General features: G+C 37.8%; 1 protein-coding gene across 2 annotated transcripts; it reads right to left on the bottom strand.

Annotated features, from left to right (window-relative positions):
• Nucleotides 1–215: 215 nt before the first annotated feature.
• On the bottom strand, nt 216–18,264 carry mfn1a (mitofusin 1a). Of its 2 annotated transcripts, none has more exons than XM_079877337.1 (18): nt 18,066–18,264; nt 17,838–17,961; nt 14,434–14,569; nt 13,999–14,161; nt 13,106–13,230; nt 12,567–12,675; nt 11,942–12,049; nt 11,202–11,355; nt 10,833–10,900; nt 10,174–10,295; nt 9,779–9,905; nt 8,640–8,744; nt 7,317–7,419; nt 6,983–7,203; nt 6,785–6,901; nt 6,489–6,685; nt 3,537–3,671; nt 216–1,912 (listed from the first exon to the last, which is right to left on the bottom strand). In XM_079877337.1, the coding sequence occupies exons 2-18, from the start codon at nt 17,950–17,952 to the stop codon at nt 1,843–1,845; spliced, it is 2,175 nt and encodes a 724-aa protein (XP_079733463.1). In that variant the 5' UTR covers nt 17,953–17,961; nt 18,066–18,264; the 3' UTR covers nt 216–1,842. The 2 variants fall into 2 exon arrangements, with proteins under 2 accessions (XP_079733463.1, XP_079733464.1); XM_079877338.1 differs by having other exon boundaries at nt 17,838–17,998; nt 18,066–18,236.
• Between the last annotated feature and the right edge of the window lie 116 nt (nt 18,265–18,380).

The following is an 18,380-nucleotide window of genomic DNA, read 5'->3' as shown; positions in this document are numbered from 1 at the left end:
TTTGGGTTTTCTAAATCATCTTTACCAACATCATTCCTGTGGTGGTTTTTTTTTTTCTTCTTTTCTATAAAAGTCCTCTTCATTGAGGACTTTTCATAACCATGACAGGAATTGATATTGGTTACATTTTGGAAAGACAGCTTACATTTAATCTCATGTTAACATGAGTATATGCTATACTTTTGAAATTGTATTTTTTTTTTTTTAACTGCTCGATTTAAACTTGTTGCAAGTGCCTTTAACCACCATGCCTCGACCTTAACTTGCATTGAGCCCGGAACATTCATTTCAGATTCAACCCGAACTTCCCAGTTAGTCCATACATGAGCATGACCGTAAGGAGCAAGCTACATACTATCCTATGGATATTTCAGCTAGCTTACTGAGCCTTATCCTATGGATAAGATCAAACACTGTGCTAGCGATACCACAGTCCGCTGACTCTGAAGAAATCAGCTTGCTCCTTCAACAGTTCACAAAAGACACCTGAACGGTTTCTGATTCACTTGCGTTCATGCAAAGCTTTGCGAAGTTACAACTTGAGAACTGAATCATTATGAACAGTTACCAACTGTGAAAATCATTTTAAAGCTTAAGTTTTAGAACTATCATATTTAAATGATGCGGCTTCTGCGATACGATAAGCACTTGGTGCATTACTTATGACGTGAGCCTCCAATATTTATATTTTCTGAAAACGGTTTCCCTCGCAACATTTGGTTTTCCAAGTGTGCTGGCCTTGTCGTTAGAGGAAGTGAGCAAGAGCTGCATTTTTCTGAATCGGAACTAGGCCATGGTTGTTTTTGCTGAGGTGGTTAGGCTGCCAAACATCGAAATTACTGCGCTGATTTCCTTATTGCAGCGGTTCACATCAATCACATGACACAATACTACACAGAAACACCCTGCCTTCAACTCTAAAAATGAAAGTGTATCAGAGGTAGTGCAATGTTTGCTGTATAAAAGGTGTTAACGTCGGTTGGCAAAACTTAAAGCAGTGCACCACCTTTACAAAACAGTGTTTGTCGTGTGATGGCTTTTTCACTTGCTACAGTTCAGACATAGGAGGAAGCTTTTTTTTGTTTCCATTTGTAAACACACAGGACACAGATAACCCAAGTGCAATCTTTCAAGCACAGTAACAGTGACAGACTGTGACCAACCCTTAAAACAAATTGTGGCTCACCAAAAAGCAAGCGCGCGTGATTCATAGTGGTTTTGATGTATTTTATATAGCCTAGCGATAGATCCACTTATGGATATTCTGTTCATTGTGCAAAATAAATGATCCTGGATGGTCCTGCATATGTCGTAACTTTCTGATTAAAGACCAAATGATTTCGTTTTTAATTCACTTTAGTAATTCTGAGTTCTGCGATTCTGTCCCTCACTGTGTGTGTATTTCATGGACAAAACCAGCAGACATAAACTGCCTTTTGATTCTAACACACATTCCTCTTAATTCACTTTAACTGCTTTATTGAAAACCGATTTGTATTATTTCATGTTGGTTCAGAAAACAATGATCACTTGCTGTGGAATCTTTTTTTTTTATTGTTGTTATTTTAAAAAATTTTAACACCCAGAATTTATTTGTATTTGTGCAGTGGCAGTGACACCTGTTACTATTTGTTCTCATAACCAATAAAGGCTTTTCATCAAGGAGGTTGTCTGCATATTATTAACTTGCATATTATAAGAGTTTTTATCAGTGAGAAATCTGGCTTCCCGAGGCTTGTATGAAATACTTAAATGAAATAAATGTAGACTTCATTCGGCAGATTTGGGTTGTTCCAGCGCTGAACACTGGAGGACAGTCTTACTCCTTTCTTGCTGCTCTGGTTAATGTTGAATCTGCAGATACTGTGCTGAAAAAGACTCCAGTTGTGACTCCAGATCAGTGGCTTTGTGCCTGAGAATAAAGCGAGACCAGTATTATCGTTTAGACCACTTAAAACAGAAGTGTGTAATTTTTTAACAATAGTGTCTCCAATTTTATTTTCCAGATGAGATTCCCGAACACTCCCCTCAGTCTGTTTGTGAAACTTACATCAATGGTTGAGCCAGTGTTACGGTGTTGGAGTGGTTGGGAGAGCCATCTCACAAACCAGGTTTAAAGGGCAAGAAAAGTTTTTACAGGCATTTATTGTCATAGTGACTAACGCTAAACTGGTTGGGAAAGTTTTGTTCTTGGTTCGAGATTGTGAACATACTGAATGAATCAGCTGTGAGCACAGTGACAGATCTCTGATGTAATAAAGCCCTGCCCCCTGAATCTCCAAATTAAACTGCACTTTAATGTTAATTAGCAATATTTTAACAATTTACTTTTTTATAGTGTATTTACAGTATTGTGTTTGCAGGAATTTTAAGCCGCATTCTAAAATGTTCTTTGCAGGTTACATAGTTAGATACTGAGAACAAGGGTACCTGTTACCAAATAAAACTTTGACTTTATTATTTTTGAAGCATGTGAGAATGTATTGAGGTTTACAAATACTTAAAGGATTTGTTCAGTGCAGAATTAAAATGTCCTGATAATTTACTCACCCACACGTCATGCAAGATGTTCATGTCTGTCTTTTCTTCAGTCGAAAATAAATTAAGGTTTTTGAGGAAAACATTCCAGGATTTTTCTCCATAGAGTGGACTTGCAGCTTCAAAGGGCTCTACACGTATCTTGGATGACGTGTGGGTGAGTAAATTATCAGTAAATTCATTCTGAAGTGAACTAATCCTTTAATGCATCTCAGGAGCTGTTTACATGACACTGTTTTCAACTAAAAAGGGCAACACGTTTTTTTTCAAAAAAAAACCTTTTACACGACAAGAGCGTTATGGGGGCCTGAAAACGCACACTTTTGAAAAAGGGTTTCAAAGTGCAAGTTTTTGTCCTGCATGTGTATTTATGAGCTCAGTCCATAGGTGCGTAGTGTTGACATCGCCAGCTACTGTTTAGGCATGCATAATACAGCGTTTATAGGCGTTTTTGCTGATCGTCTTGACAATGCCGTCTGTATTCAAAAAATGCAAAGGAAAAACTTTGTGTAACTGTGTTGTTGTGTAAAAGTACCCTTATACACAAGCAATTATTTTAATAATTTATAAAACGTTTCAACATTAAATTTAAAAATCTTTAGAATTAATATTTTTAAAGCATTTTTTGGACCAATATAAATTCACTTGCAATTGTACTTGAATAATGAATCTTGATCTTTAGCAGAGAAGTGAATCCTGCTGGGTTCACTTCAGGAATCAATCTCCAAATGGCTCACTTTGTCTTTGTATGTTAAGATGGACAAATACTATTTTTAGTATTTAAGAAATATTATCTTTAAGTCATAAAATACAATTTCAATTTCTAGTGTTGTAGAAATTAAAAAGCAAGCGAACATGCAATGTTGTTATACTGTATGATGCTGCCGCACCTTTCCTGTGCTTACAGAATTAACAATTGACAAGGATTATCTTCCAATTAAGGGTAATTATCTACAGTGAGCTGTCGGTCTCTCTCACGCACACCATGACTCTTCTACCTGAGGGTTTTGGAGCGTCTCTGGACACTCTCCAGGCGCTGGATCCTGGCGCTCAGTCTGCGGATCTCAGTTTCAAGCTCCATCTCGCTCTTGTCAACCTGTTGGCACATGCGGGCAAAGACGGCCACCATCTCCCTGCAAGAACGCAGATAAGCATATCCTTCACACATCACCCGCACACCCTCATCCATCCTACAGATCGCATAAACCAATAGTTCAAACGTCTCAGTATGTTTGTATGCAGGTCCGCCGTTGTCTTCGTTTCAGCTGTCATCGGCCTGCAGATGAAATATTTACTTAAAATCACTGCCATGATTAAGTGCTGCAAAAGCCAGGTGATGTCTGTTATTTACCTTTTATTAAGCCCATGTCCTTCAGTGTGCAAAGTTGACAATTTTAAGGGATGGCTCACCCAAAAATTAAAATTAGCCCATGATTTACTCATCCTAGGTGTATATGACATTTACCTTTCAGACGAACAGTCAAAGTTATATAAAAAAAAATGTCCTGGCTCTTCCAAGCTTTATAATGGCAATGAATTGCTGTTTTTGTTCATATTACAGACCCTTTCCAAAAAATTAGAATATCATGGAAAAGTTTATTTATTTCCATAATTCCATTCAAAACGTTAAACTTCCATAAATTATAGATTCAGGGCCCACAACTTAAATGATTTCAAGTATTTAGTTGTTTATTTGTACATAATTTGGGCTTCCAGCTCATAAAACCCACGAAAACAGGTTTTAAAAAAAATAGAATATTACATGAAATCACACAGTAATTACACAGTGATACCATGGTCATTGAACCAGGTTTTGGTTCTTTTGGCAGTGTGGGCAGGTGCAAATCCTGCTGGAGAATGAAGGAAGCATGAAGTGCTCTGAAAATGTCCTGGTAGACGGCTGTGTTGACTCTGGATTTAATAAAGCACAGTGGACCAAAGTCCTCTTTTCTGATGAGAGCAAATTTTGCATCTCATTTGGAAACCAAGGTCCCAGAGTCTGGAGGAAGAATGGAGAGGCACACAATCCAAGATGCTTGAAGTCCAGTGTGAAGTTTCCACAGTCTGTGTTGGTTTAGGGAGCCATGTCATCGGCTGGTGTTGGTCCACTGTGCTGTCCACTCAACGCAGCCGTCTACCAGGACATTTTCAGAGCACTTCATGCTTCCTTCAGCAGACAAGCTTTATGGAGATGCTGACTTCATTTTCCAGCAGGATTTGCACCTGCCCACACTGCCAAAAGAACCAAAACCTGGTTCAATGACCATGATATCACTGTGTAATTACTGTGTGATTTCATGTAATATTCTAATTTTTTGAAATCCTGTTTTCGTGGGTTTTATGAGCTGGAAGCCCAAATTATGTACAAATAAACAACTAAATACTTGAAATTGTTTAAGTTGTGGGCCCTGAATCTATAATCTATGGAAGTTTAACGTTTTGAATGGAATTATGGAAATAAATAAACTTTTCCATGATATTCTAATTTTTTGGAAAGGGTCTGTAGTGCATCTGTCCATCATTAAAGTGCTCCACATGGCTCCGGGGGGTTAATAAAGGCCTTCTGAAGCGAAGCCATGCGTTTGTGTAAGAATGTGTAATTTCTTAATGGTAAGGTATCTGGTTTTCAATAATTTTGGCTTGAAGTGGAAATTCAAAGAGTAGATTCAGCTCTAGGCTTCTGCTGACCTTTCATACAGTTTTTGTGGCATAATAAAAGCCAGTAGTTTCAATACGAGTTCGCGCGATCTGGAATTTCGCATGAGAGCTAAAGATTTCCCCTCAGGTTTGGTTCAAGTTGGCCCACATGAATTTGACAGATGCTTGGTTTGAAAGTGATGTCTGTGTGAACTGTCCTTCATTCAACATTGCACTATTCACAATAGACAATGGACCTTTTTTGCTTGCTTATGAAACTGCACACATTGATTTGATTCAGATGACCCCTAATCATTTCAATAGGAACCTATGCAATTGGCAATTTCGAGTGAGGTAAAAAAAAAAAAAATTTCCTACGCAGATTTTTAAAAAAATTTGAAAGTGACTTCAAGCATCGCTACACTATTGATAATAGACATGAATTTACCTTTCTTGCCCCTGAAATTTCTCCGATGTATCCGTATTTTAGGAATAATATTTTACAAAGCCCAGAATATCCCATTTAAGATTCACAACGACTTAAAATCCCCCTGTGGTGAAAATCAAGTTTTTAATGTTGTTTATATGCCTATGTGATGTTTTTAACATGATTTAAGACAAACCATGTACAAATTCACAAGTCAACACCATTGCTGAGTATTTTCTCCTTAAAACTGCAGTGAACCAAAGACAGTCACAAAAACCTCGCTGGTAATTCTGACGTCACAAACTACCTTGTAACCAATCAGGTCAACGTGTGATCGTCAACGAGTAGAGTTACATTCAAGCTATTTTAAGGCATGAAGATTTTTTTTTTTTTCATAGAAAAAACGCTTTATGTCATTTTGGTGATCAAAGATGAGTTTTAAGGGATAAAATGATTGATTGCAGGGGGACTTTAAGACTGTGGCTTATGTGCTTCCATAGAAACTCACTAAAGATGTCCTTGGTAGAGGACAAAAATTAGAGAACAAAGGCGGACATATGGAATTTTGCAAGCTACTGCTTCTCTTCTCACTTTTGTCTGCGAATTGTACACTTGCCTGCAATCATCCAGGTGTGGTTCATAAAACTAAAGGAATAGTTAATTTTCAATACTTCAATGTTCTTTTCCTCATAAAATGTTATTCTGTTCCTTAACTTGACTTCAGAATACTTTGAAAAACAGAACATGGACCACTTTGCATTTGATTTGGATGCCTTTTGAGGCTTTTCTATTCACTGTAATTTGACAGGAAAGAACCAGAACATTCTGTTAAACAACATCTTTTGTGTTATAGGTGAGTAAATGATTTGTTCAGCCGGTCACTCACTGTTGCACCTGCTGTCCACAGTCACTGCTGATGATGTGTGAGACGGCCTGCAGTCTTTGAGTGGCGTAATCCACAAACTGCTGCTTCAGGGCCCTTTCTTTCGAGCTGTTGGTCCAGGTGAGCCTTTCATACAGGTAGAGCAAACCATAGAGACTCACAGAGAGTACAAAAACCCTCCATCCCACAGAACGCCACACCTGTCCAAAAATGCCATCACAAAATTCAATTTTATTTACTCTACAATGTTTTTAGATGAGCTTACTGGTATGAAAAGCTTTAAATCAAATATGTCTTACCACTCCAGCAGTGACCAGCATGCCCACTGATGCTCTGGATGTGAGAGAGACCAGTCCTGTTGCCATGGAGATAGCCAGCTCGTCCTGGGTCTGGGTCTGAGCAGAGGAAGAGGTGACCTGTGCACGAAGCATATCACGTCACTTTAGGCCTGTTCACACGTCATACGTTTGTCATTAGACATCATTAAATCAAGTTACTTTCAAATTGTGGTTCAGCAGACTCAAAGCTTGTCTGGCTTTATCAGGCCCCAGGAAACGATTCACCAAGGATGTTAGACCCAGTGAGAAGTGAAAGTCGATGTCCTCCACAAAATGTTCACAGAGGCTAGCGAGGTTCAGGTCATAGGTCATGGTGAACCTCCTGTGGGGGAGGTGCAGGTGACCTCGGGCAGCAGGGGGCAGCAGAGGACGCAGGGTGTCTAGTGTGAGAGTCACAGGAGGGCGCCGGTCAATGCTAAAGTGTCTTTTGCCAGGGAAAGCTTGTTTACTGGAGACTTTATGTCTGAAGTGAAAACTGTGCATGAGTGTGTACCCATGATGTCTCTCTGAGACGACAGCACACAGACGTTTATAGTGCTGGAACAGCGCAGGTCCAGATTCTTGGCCATTCTCTCCTCCACATAGGCCATAAGCTTCTGGAAAATGCACACAGACATGACTATAGCCTATTACATACTGAAAAAACTTAAATAAATATTCTTAAACCAAGATACATACAGATTATTATAATGTCCCCCTGTGGTGAAAATCAAGTTTTTAATGTTGTTTATATGTCTATTTGGTGTTTTTAATATGCTTTAAGACAAATGTGCAAATTCATAAGTCAACACCATTGCTGAGTATTTTCTCCTTAAAACTGCAGTGAACCAAAGACAGTCTCAGAAACCCGTTTTGAAATCGCTGGTAATTCTGACGTCACAAACTACCTTGTAACCAATCAGGTCAATGTGTGATCGTCAACGAGTGGATCTCTGAACTGGTGTGAGTGAGTGGAGGTGGGGCTAATTTGCATATTCATAGAACCGCGTATACTAAATGAGGCAAGATTGTAGTTACATTCAAGCTTTTTTAAGGCATGAAGAAATGTTTTCAAGGAAAAAACATTTAAGTATGTATTTTTGGTGATCAAAGATGAGTTTTTAAGGCAGAAGATTACTGACTAAAGGGGAATGTCTTGTGATGCACCACGATTTTCAAATCTTGTAGTGCATGATGCACCCAGATTTCACAATCGGTTAAGATTAAAAAACTTGGCTTTACATGCTTAATATTGAAATAGTCTGATTCATTGTTTGTCTGTAAGCTAGTTCTGATTGATCAGATTTCCTCCACCTGCCTAGATCTGCTATGGGGTCTGGTCCACCAAGACTAAATACACTAACATTGCCATATTCATTAACATGCCAAAACTATTTAGAGAGTTGTCATAATTGAAATAAATTAAACAGGAGTTATTATAATATTTATAAAATAATAAACTTTTCACGTTTTAGGATGACTTTTATGCACCATTGTGTCTTTAAACAGAAGTTGAAGATGGCACAAAACTGTGTAAAGACCTGTAGATTAGTCTCATGATGAAAGAACAATGTATCTAGTCTTAAGTAACTTTTCTCTGTGCGCAGTGACCAGCAGGACATTAAGACACCAGCTCCTCAATCCTGTTACGCTGATCACACAGACAAGCTGTCACTCAGAGTTTATGAACGGTGAACAGAACATGACAACTAATGCACTGCTTTAACCAAGCTCATGTATTTAGGTATCTTTGGTACATGTTTCATCAACTCTCCATGATTCTTTCTAATCTGACTTAAAATAAAATAACTTTTGTAAGGAGTTTAACAGAACTCACCATTTTGTATGGGGCTAAGGCATTTGGGGCAGGGCTAAAATCAGTGCAGAATTCATCCACAAGAACAGACAGGCAACAGATCTCTTCTGCCAAGGCACTGGACACCTAGAAGAACAGCAGGGAGAAGTCACTGGACCTTTTTAACACCATAGAAAACATGAGGTTCAAATATTAGCTGAGTCTGACAACTTTTTTTTTCACAGGCTAGCAGCTACTGTAATTTGGAGGGAAATGTACCATCAGTTTTACAAATTACGAAATGAGTCCCCTAAAATAGGAGGAAAATACATTTTGAACAGAAATTTTGTATTTTAGCCAACATTTGAGTGACCAACATTTCAGTTTGAGCATTTAAACGGTATCTCGTATGATTGCATCCATGGTAATTTGGCATTTAAAACCATACATATATACATACATACAGTGCTGGGTAGATTACTTACAAATTGTAGTCAGTTATGTAAAATTGTAGTTAGTAATGTAATCTTGATTGCTCATTTTAGGTAATGTATTCTGACTACTTTTAGATTACTTTTGACTTGACACATGTATCAAGTTTTTGAGTATCAAGAATTTGAATATGATCATCTTATACCATATTGAATAAAAAAAATATGAAGAGAAAGAAAATATGTTCCATTCTTTGTTAGACAACAACATGTTAAATTAATATTATATTACGCCAGGGTTTCTTATAGACTGTGGTTTGTGACTAATGAAAAGCTATTATGTAATTAAATCTTATAAATTTAAAATAAAACAATCAAAATAAAATATTTAGTAAAAAATATATTTAAAAAAATTTGTTTTGCTGTGGTGGGTCTCAGTTTTCAGTGATCGGCTTGTGACTAGTGTCTGGTCTGTGTGTGCAATTCCACAAACCTGGAAGACCTTCTGAACGTATATACTGTAAGCAGTATACTTTCTTTTTTTTAGAAAGGAACATTTAAAACATAAAGAAGTTAAATAAATGAATTATGAATAATTTAATGCCATTGTGAGAATAGCATGTAATCATTTAATCAAAAGAAAAATGTTATTTAATCTAATTACTAGTACTTAATTTTTGGAATCTGATTACATAATCAGACACTACGATTGCCATGATACGTTTTGTAAGGGGTGATGATGCAAGTTACCTTGGCAGCCACTTCGTCAGCGATGGCCTTTATCTTGTCTTTGATGTCCTCGGTCAGGAAGTTAAGCTGATTTCGCACAAACTCTAGCCGGTCCATTTGAGCCTCACGCTCTTCCAGTGAGAACACTCTACAGATTTACAGAACACTCCAATGGTTACAACAATAACGTTTCAACACAACAATGAAGAATACCATACTAAAGAACAAATGGTTTCACTCTGAACTATAAGTTGATTAATGAAAGTTATCATAATTAATGGTTAATGGAGATGTTTTATTCTGTTCATTTGTTTGTACTTCACTGCCCTTTCCCCTCACTAGTGGGACCAATTATAGTCTTTGGGAGCTTGGACAGAGACCCTCCATTACAGAGCAGACAAGGTTTTGGAACTCACTTCTTTTCTGCTGAAGAAATATTGATGGCATCCATGATAGCCTTGACCGACTCAATGATCTGCCAGGCTCTGATTGTGTGCTGCTCAAACTTGGTCTTCACGGCAGACTGGGATATAAATTCCTGTGGAATCCATGAAGCGCGTTCTTGAGCCGTCATTGTGCCACAATTATCTGGGATCACGTCATGATTAAAACAAGATTCCAACGGTTCGATTTTTATCTGTACCCATCAACATGCTTTTCACTCTCGTCATCGGTCGCTTGCATGGCTGAATCACAACAGACCCATCTATTAATGCCATCGTAGATTACTGTGAATTTTCATCCCTGGTTCCCAAGAATGTGAGGTACGCTCACCTACTCAAATCCGCTAACTTGGCCACTACGGTAAACGGCTGCCTGGAATCTATGAGGAACACCAAGTATCTCACACATTTGGGAGCCAGCAGCAGATGGCCTGAATCAACGCAAAAACAGCTTGCTTAAGGAGACCGTCACCACGTCAAGCTGTCATAAATTCTCATCTAGTCTAAACAGCATACAGACAGGGCTAAGACTCAGTTTCCATCAAGCTCCTCTTAATCTTCATTGTTTTCAGCCTCGTTGTCAGACAACGATTATCCTGGAGCCAGTGACTACAGTTTGAGAGCATTCTCACCTCAAATGTTCTTTCAAAACTCTGGAACTCCATCAGTCGCTCTTGGAATCCTTCAGCCAAAGCCCCGCCTTTAAATAAAAAGCATATGCCCCATTTGGTTCCTACCAGCCAACAAATTAAATCTGAAATGATGCATTTTGCGATGAAGCATCATTTGTGCATATTTTTTTCACACTTCAGGTCACACCTCAAGTATCACTCTCAAAATCATTGGGCCACTTTAAGATTTAATAGCATCTGCCTCTGAGTGTTTTATGGTTGTTTCACTCGTTTTTAACTTGGCTAGGCCTCGTTTTTCCTGGTCTCCCTCCAGAACTGTGTCAAAAGCAGTAGACTCTGCACTGTGTGACCCAAAGCGCTGGAGCCTACCAGTCTCTGGCATTCCCTGGGCACGGTGGATCCTGGCACTCAACACCTCCTTGGCAGAGACAAAGAAGATGCGGTCAGGTGCCTTGTGAAGGTCCACTACCTTCAGCTCCTCCACTAAGAAACTGACACAGCGATCCATGTGCTGTTTCCGCACCTAAAAGGGCAGTGAAGTGCAAACAAATGAACAGAATAAAAAACCTCCATTAACTAAACTTTCAATAATCAACTTATAGTTCATAAACCTATGCAATACATTTTTATATCTTTTCATCTCTTAAAGGGATAGTTCACCCAAAAATTAAAATTCTGTCATCATTTATTCACCCTCAAGTTGTTCCAAACCTGCATGAATTTCTTTCTTCTGCTGAACACAGAAGATGTTTTAAAGAATATGGGCAACCAAACAGTTGATGGGCACTATAGACTACCATAGTATGAAAAAAAAAAATTCAATGGGGCCCATCAACTGTTTGGTTGCCCATATTCTTCAAACCATTTTTTTCATTTTTGGGTGAACTATCCCTTTAATCTACATGAACTTCTCAACTGTTAAGGTCTGCATTATGTTTGTGAATGACATATTAATGAAACTAAAGTGTTGTTAATCTCATTTCCTTGAACCTTTAAACCTGAAATGGATGACGGAGGAATGATAAATGTTACAGAAATCTCACAAATCTCTGTGGTGGTTTTAAATGGTGAATCACTTGAGACTTATAAATATAGGTAATAAAACTTACGTCTTCCAGATACTCTGGCTCTAAGACAGATGCGTCCCAGCGATTGTTTAGGATGAAAATGTTGGGCTTTGATATGCGCTCATTCACTTTGTGGAAAAAGTGCTTCTCCTTTCAAAGAAGAGAGAAATATTGAAATAAACAAAAGGGAAAATAATGAAAAACTGCAGAAAAAAATGCGACAAGTTTGGTAAATAATAAAAGTAAACCTTATAGGGATGCAGCAATACTACAATTTGGTCAATAATTTGATAGTTATCTTTACAATAATATCTGAACATTTTTTGCTAAATAAATTATTTTAAATTGTACAAGTTTAAGTATCACAACATTGTAATGTGCACTATGAAAAAACGGATCTTTATTTTAAGATTTGCTAAAAATGACATTTAACAGTTTTATTTAATCATTAGTGCTTTTAAACTTAAGTTGACTGCAAATGTAGTCTAAATGAGCATGAAGCATCTAAATATAGGAAATATTGGAAGTTTGAAGGATTAAATATCCAACCGATACCAATAAATGAAAAAAAAAAGAAAAAAAAAAAAACTCTAATATTGACTGATAACAGATATAACACGGATTTATTTTGTAAATGGAGTTCTGAAAGTGCTAAGTTTCTACTCACAGTGTTCATTATGGTGGACTCAGAGTTGGCCACAAGCACAAAGACATCAGCATCTAAACAGAACTTGTCAATCCAACTGTCCAGCTCTGATGTGACGTCTGTGCCTGGACTGAGGAATGTGAGGACATTAACATTACATCAAACTACACATAATGTTCTGTTCTTTATTGCTAATCTGAGACCAGGCAATTTGGTGTCTGTTTTTTGTTTCAGCTGTTACCACCCATGATATCTCTAGAGCAGCACTTCCAAAACCATTAGTGCTTTTACTTGCCCCCCTTCACAACACCTCAAACCTTGTAGAGTTCCTTGTAGAACTCCATGAATCAGATTCAGCATGTATGTGCACCGATTCTCCAGGGTTGCATATCCCAAAATGATTGTGAGCTAAGTTGTTTGTAGCCAATGGTTTTATGATCTCTGTAGGCTCACAAACTTTTGAGAAACGCAGCCCAGGTCTGTTGTTCATGTGCCAAACTATCCTGCTGAACCTTTATTCAGCTCTGACAACCCTGTAGCCTGTGTGGACAGGTCCATACCTATCCATCAGAACCAGGTCATCTCTCAGCACCGCACACTTAGTTTTGGGCCAAAACACTCGGACTAGACAGCCTGAGTCTTGGTTCCTGTCCATATGTAGAGCATGGGCCAGATGATTGACTGTCTGTAAGGTAAAGTCAAACTTTAAGCTTCAACAAGATATAAAATCACACAATATTCATATCACACCACAATATGGAAACACCTGTTATTTATCTTTTTAAAATGTCAAAATGACATAAGGAGCTTTCCTGTGGTTCTGGTTGAAACGTTGCATTGTGTAAAAAATAAAGTTAGTTTCTTGAGATGTGAGATAAAACATGACGGTATCGCTTTCAAAACTCATTTTCAAAACTTGCACTTTGAAACCTACTTCAAAGTTTGCGTTCTTAGGCCACCAAAACACCGTTGTCATGTAAATGAACAGCCAGAATGCATTAAAAGTTTTCTGTTGTGTAAGCGGCCCCTAAGTTAATAACTAAGGATTTTTACAATGGAAATGAATCAATTAAAACCTTACTTAAGCTAGACAATGAATTTATTTTAGAGCTGTTGTAAAGCCAAAACAATCTTTGTTCCATTAATTTCCTGTTATCACTGTAAAGCTGCTTTGAAACAATCTGTATTGTAAAAAGCACTATATAAATGAAGGTGACGTGAGGTGACTATTGCAGCCTCTCCAAAATTGTCTGCAATAGCTTTAACTGTAAGTAATTGTGATTATATCTTCTCACAACCATGATGCAAACTTAAGCATCAAAGAAACTATTTTTTTTATTTTTAAACTGGTTTGTCCCAGTACGTAAGAAGAAGAGTAATTTCATTAAATATAATAATCTCAAATGAACACCAGTTTACAAACATAAAGAACCGCATAATATATGCGTCATACTTCAATGCTCTTCCTCTCTTCAGAGTCCTCAGTGGTAAGGTAGGCATGTTCCCCATCTGTGCCCTCCACACTCAGGAAACAGTTTGTGGTGTGGCCGATTCCACTGGGCAGAACCCGTTCCCTTAGCATGGCATTAATTACTGTACTCTTTCCATTACTGGTCCTGAGAAACAACATATAGCATCCAGTAACAAACTCTCCATTTACGCTCTTGATTCAAGAGTAGCTCAAACCCAAATGAATGAGGAGGGGGGAAAAAGAGAGCGATCCCTGTACGCAAATACTCAATTTTTGGCGTCTTGCTTATTTGTATAAATTAGCAATGCATACAGCTGAAGAACTAAAACAAAAACATTATTGATCCATTTCATTCTGCTGGCCTGTTGTCATTGTTTGGTTTACATACTAGTAAGTTTAGACCACTTGTTGTGTTACCTGCCGAAGAAGGCCACCTTCATGTGTCTGCGGGCCAGCACATCTTTGATGACACTTAGTTTCCTGGAGCAGGCCTGGATCTGCAGACACTGTTCTTCCTCCGCTACATGCTCCAGATCCTCACTCTTCCTCGTCTCTGGGCACCACACACAAACACATACATATCAAATACCGTCATACAGTAAAGCGCAGGACCAGACTCAGCTGATAAAGAGATAGGTCCATGTGAGAGTTCATCAGTCTACGCTCCATACCCCATAATGACAAAGCAAAAGCCAGATTTTTGTGATAGCTTTGCATATTATTTATTGTTTAATCCTGAAATATCACATTGCAAATGTATTCAGGCCCTTAACTCAGTACTAGTAGGATAGTTTTGTGCTGCATTCAGCTTTTCCTCCATTCCCTCAGTCTAAAAGCACCATGTTTCACCATTGGGATGGTATTGAGCAGTGCCTGGTTTTCTCCAGACATGGTGCTTGGAAAGTCCTTAAGGTGCTTTTTTAACACTTTATTTTGATAGTCCACTTTAGACATTCAAGTAACTTTGCTATAAGTAACTATACCCTAGTAACTATAAGCACATGTCAACTAGAAGTCATTAGAGTATTAGTAGACTGTCTGCTTAATATTTTATTTTGATGGTCCCCAACAGACATTCTACTGAATATAACTAACTTTGGAAGTATTTCAACTAATTCTACTAACCCGAACCCCAACATTAACAGTCTACTAATACTCCAATGAGAACAAGTTGTCATTTGGTTGCAAATTAATGAGTTATTTGACATGTAGTTTCAAAGTTACTTCTGTAAGTGTAACCTTGTTTTTTGAAAGTTCCAAGTGGGATTCATGTGTCATGGACACATAGATAGGTTTCTATTGGGCAACTCTCACTTAATACCAAGATCAGTGGAGTTTTTCAGTGATGTTTGTCCTTCTGAAAGTTTCTCCCACACGATTTCTGGACCGCGACCATAATGACCACTGGGTTCTTGGTCACCAAGGCCCTTCTCCCCCGACTGCTCAGTTTGGTCCGAGGTCCAGCTCTAATAAAAGCCCTGGTTGTTCCAAACATCCAATATAAATTAGAGAGGCCAATGGGTTCTCAATTGAATTTGCCACATGTGCACACCTGAGCTAAATTCCAAATGTCATAGCAAAGGGTCTGAATACTGATGTTAATGTGATGTTGCAGTTTAAAAAAAAAAAAAAAAGTGTTTTACGAAGTTATTACAATGTCCTTTTTTTTTTTTTTTTTGCTTTGTTATTATGGGGTATATGTCACGGTCATGTTTAGTTTCTGTCTTGTTTAGTATTTAGTTTTCAGTGTCACGTTTACCTCAGTTTGTCATTTATTAGTTGTCATCTATTAGTTACACACCTGTTCCCTGTTTCATTGATTATCACCCTTGTGTATTTAAAGTCCCCATGAAGTCATAATTGAATTTTTTTGGCTTTTAGTATAAATATGCTAGCCTTACTGTTATCTAAGCTAGTGTGCTCCAAAACAATGACAAAATTTGCATGTAGAAGATATAAGCATTTAAAACTTAAACATGCAATCTCTCACTTCGGCCAATATGGATCAGTGACTTTGGTGACATCACTCTGCACTTCAGCTTCTCATCAGATTTTCTGTCCAATCAAATGCTCTCTAGAATCTGAATCTACATTATAAATAGAAGCTGAAGCTGCGGCTGAAATCGGTCACTTGTTCACACATTTACTATTTTCTACATGGTGAATGGGATGTAGTGCACTATATAGGGCAGGGGTGGGGAACGTTGATCCTGGAGGGCCATTGTCCTGCAGAGTTTAGCTCCAACCCTAATCAAACACCTAATCAAACACACCTGAAGCTAATCAATGTCTTCAGGATTACTGAAGTTGCAGGCAGCCAAATGTTTTATTCAGGGTTGGAGCTAAACTCTGCAGGACAATGGCCCTCCAGGATCAACGTTCCCCACCCCTGATATAGGGGATAGGGAACGATTCAGACAGTGTAAATATACTTTGCATTGGGGCGAATGAAGTTTGGTTTCACGTTAGTGGCCGCAGCGCGCACAGTCTGCTCCGGTCCAGAGACACGATACAGAGCGGATCATATGCGCGACTTGGCGCATACCAGAAAACGTATCGGACCCATTTGAATTCTGCACAGGATGCTATATTTTAAAACAATATGGAGGAGATTAGGAGAAACGGTTAGAGATTTGGAACTGCAGCTTTACTGAGCTCAACGGCTCTGGCCAAGCTGTGATAAACACATTAAAACGCATTAAAAGTATAAGCGGCCCCTAAGTTAATAACTAATGATTTTTACAACAGAAATGAATCAATTAAAAACGTACTTAAGCTTGACAATGAGTTCCTTCTAGATCTGCTGCACAGCCAAAACAATCTTTGTTGCGTTCATTTCCTATTATCACTGTAAAGCTGCTTTAAAACAATCTGTATTGTAAGCGCTATATAAATGTGGTGACTTGACTTGATAAATGAAATGCTATTGGCTATTTTTTTTTAAAAAGGGTTTTGTCGCACCGTCTTCCGGTTTCAGTGGAAATTACGTCAACACATTGAATAATGTTGCGCGATTCAAATAACTTCATTGGGCCTTTAAACCTTCAGTTCTTCTCTGTCCTTTGTCTTTTGTTAAAGTTATGTTATTGGTGTTATGTTCTTCTCTGTGCTTGTTAAACTGTGCTTGTCTTATATTATCGTTCATTCTGTGTCATGCATCTCTCTTGGACACGCTAACCTGTGACAGTATGGACTGGAGTGTTTTGATGGGAAAAAATTCTTTGCATTTTAGATTATTAGATACTTTTATTCATCCCGAAGGAAATTATAAGGCTTCTATAAGATGGAAATACCATGGGGCTTTAATATATATATATATATATATATCATGGTACTAAATAATTAGCATACTAAGAAACCATAGTATTTACATGTTGCCATCAGTTTATGAGTCTAAATAGATATTTTCAAGTCCAAAAGTATACAATGGTCTACACGTAAAATGCTGGGATTTTAAATCTAATTTAATGGAATTTATTAAATTAAAATTAAGTTTTACAATTTTGGAAAACTGAAACAATGGAACGTTATCGCTCCTTGCTCCCACTAAAGCATAAGCTGTTCTTTGTAACATATAAACATTTTCTTAAAATATTATGCTGATCCTATCATTTGTAATTAATAAAACTCTACATTAAATGATAAGCCAAAACTGAAGTTTTTTCACTAGTGTTCTCCAATTTAAAACAACAACAACATGGTAATACCATGGTACCTTTTTGTAAATTAAATAGATTAATTACTAAATATATATAATTTAAACAATAAAAGAGCAATATATTTATCAATCACAAATGCAATAGTTAATCATTTCTTCTTACCCTCTACAAAATCTGATCCCTCTCTAACAAACTCCAACAGCTGTTGAAACATTGCACTTATTGTCCTCTTTGCCACCACAAAGTGCTGCAGTGGCGAAACATCATCCTGCTCCATGATTTAACACTGAAAGTACAGTGAGTATAATTCACATTTCAGATGACTAAAAACATGGTGACATAATGTTATATAAGCAGTGCTAGCCTATATATTGAGGCTTTGGTACTCACCCGCTCTGACAACAGAATTACAGCAGTACAAGTTCAAGTGGTGCCGTTTCTCAAATGAGGTCAGAGAGCATATTCATTAACAGGGACATGAAACCTTCTCCGAAACATCTTTTCCGGGCCTCCTTTAGCCATCGGAGAAGTCTGTCTGTGTACAGGATATTGAGATTGTCTGATGAGATTTGGTAATACTGAGAAAGTCTTTACAGAACAGGACTAGTGACCTCAAATCCTCTTATCCAGGACTTAATTATGCAGACAGCTTCCACTCACCTTTCTCTAACTACAAACTTCTATTTCCAAAATCATTTAGATAGC

The sequence above is a fragment of the Squalius cephalus genome (assembly GCF_949319135.1).
Source record: "Squalius cephalus genome assembly, chromosome: 7".
Lineage (NCBI taxonomy): Eukaryota > Metazoa > Chordata > Actinopteri > Cypriniformes > Leuciscidae > Squalius > Squalius cephalus.
This window is presented reverse-complemented; position numbering and strand designations above follow the sequence as displayed.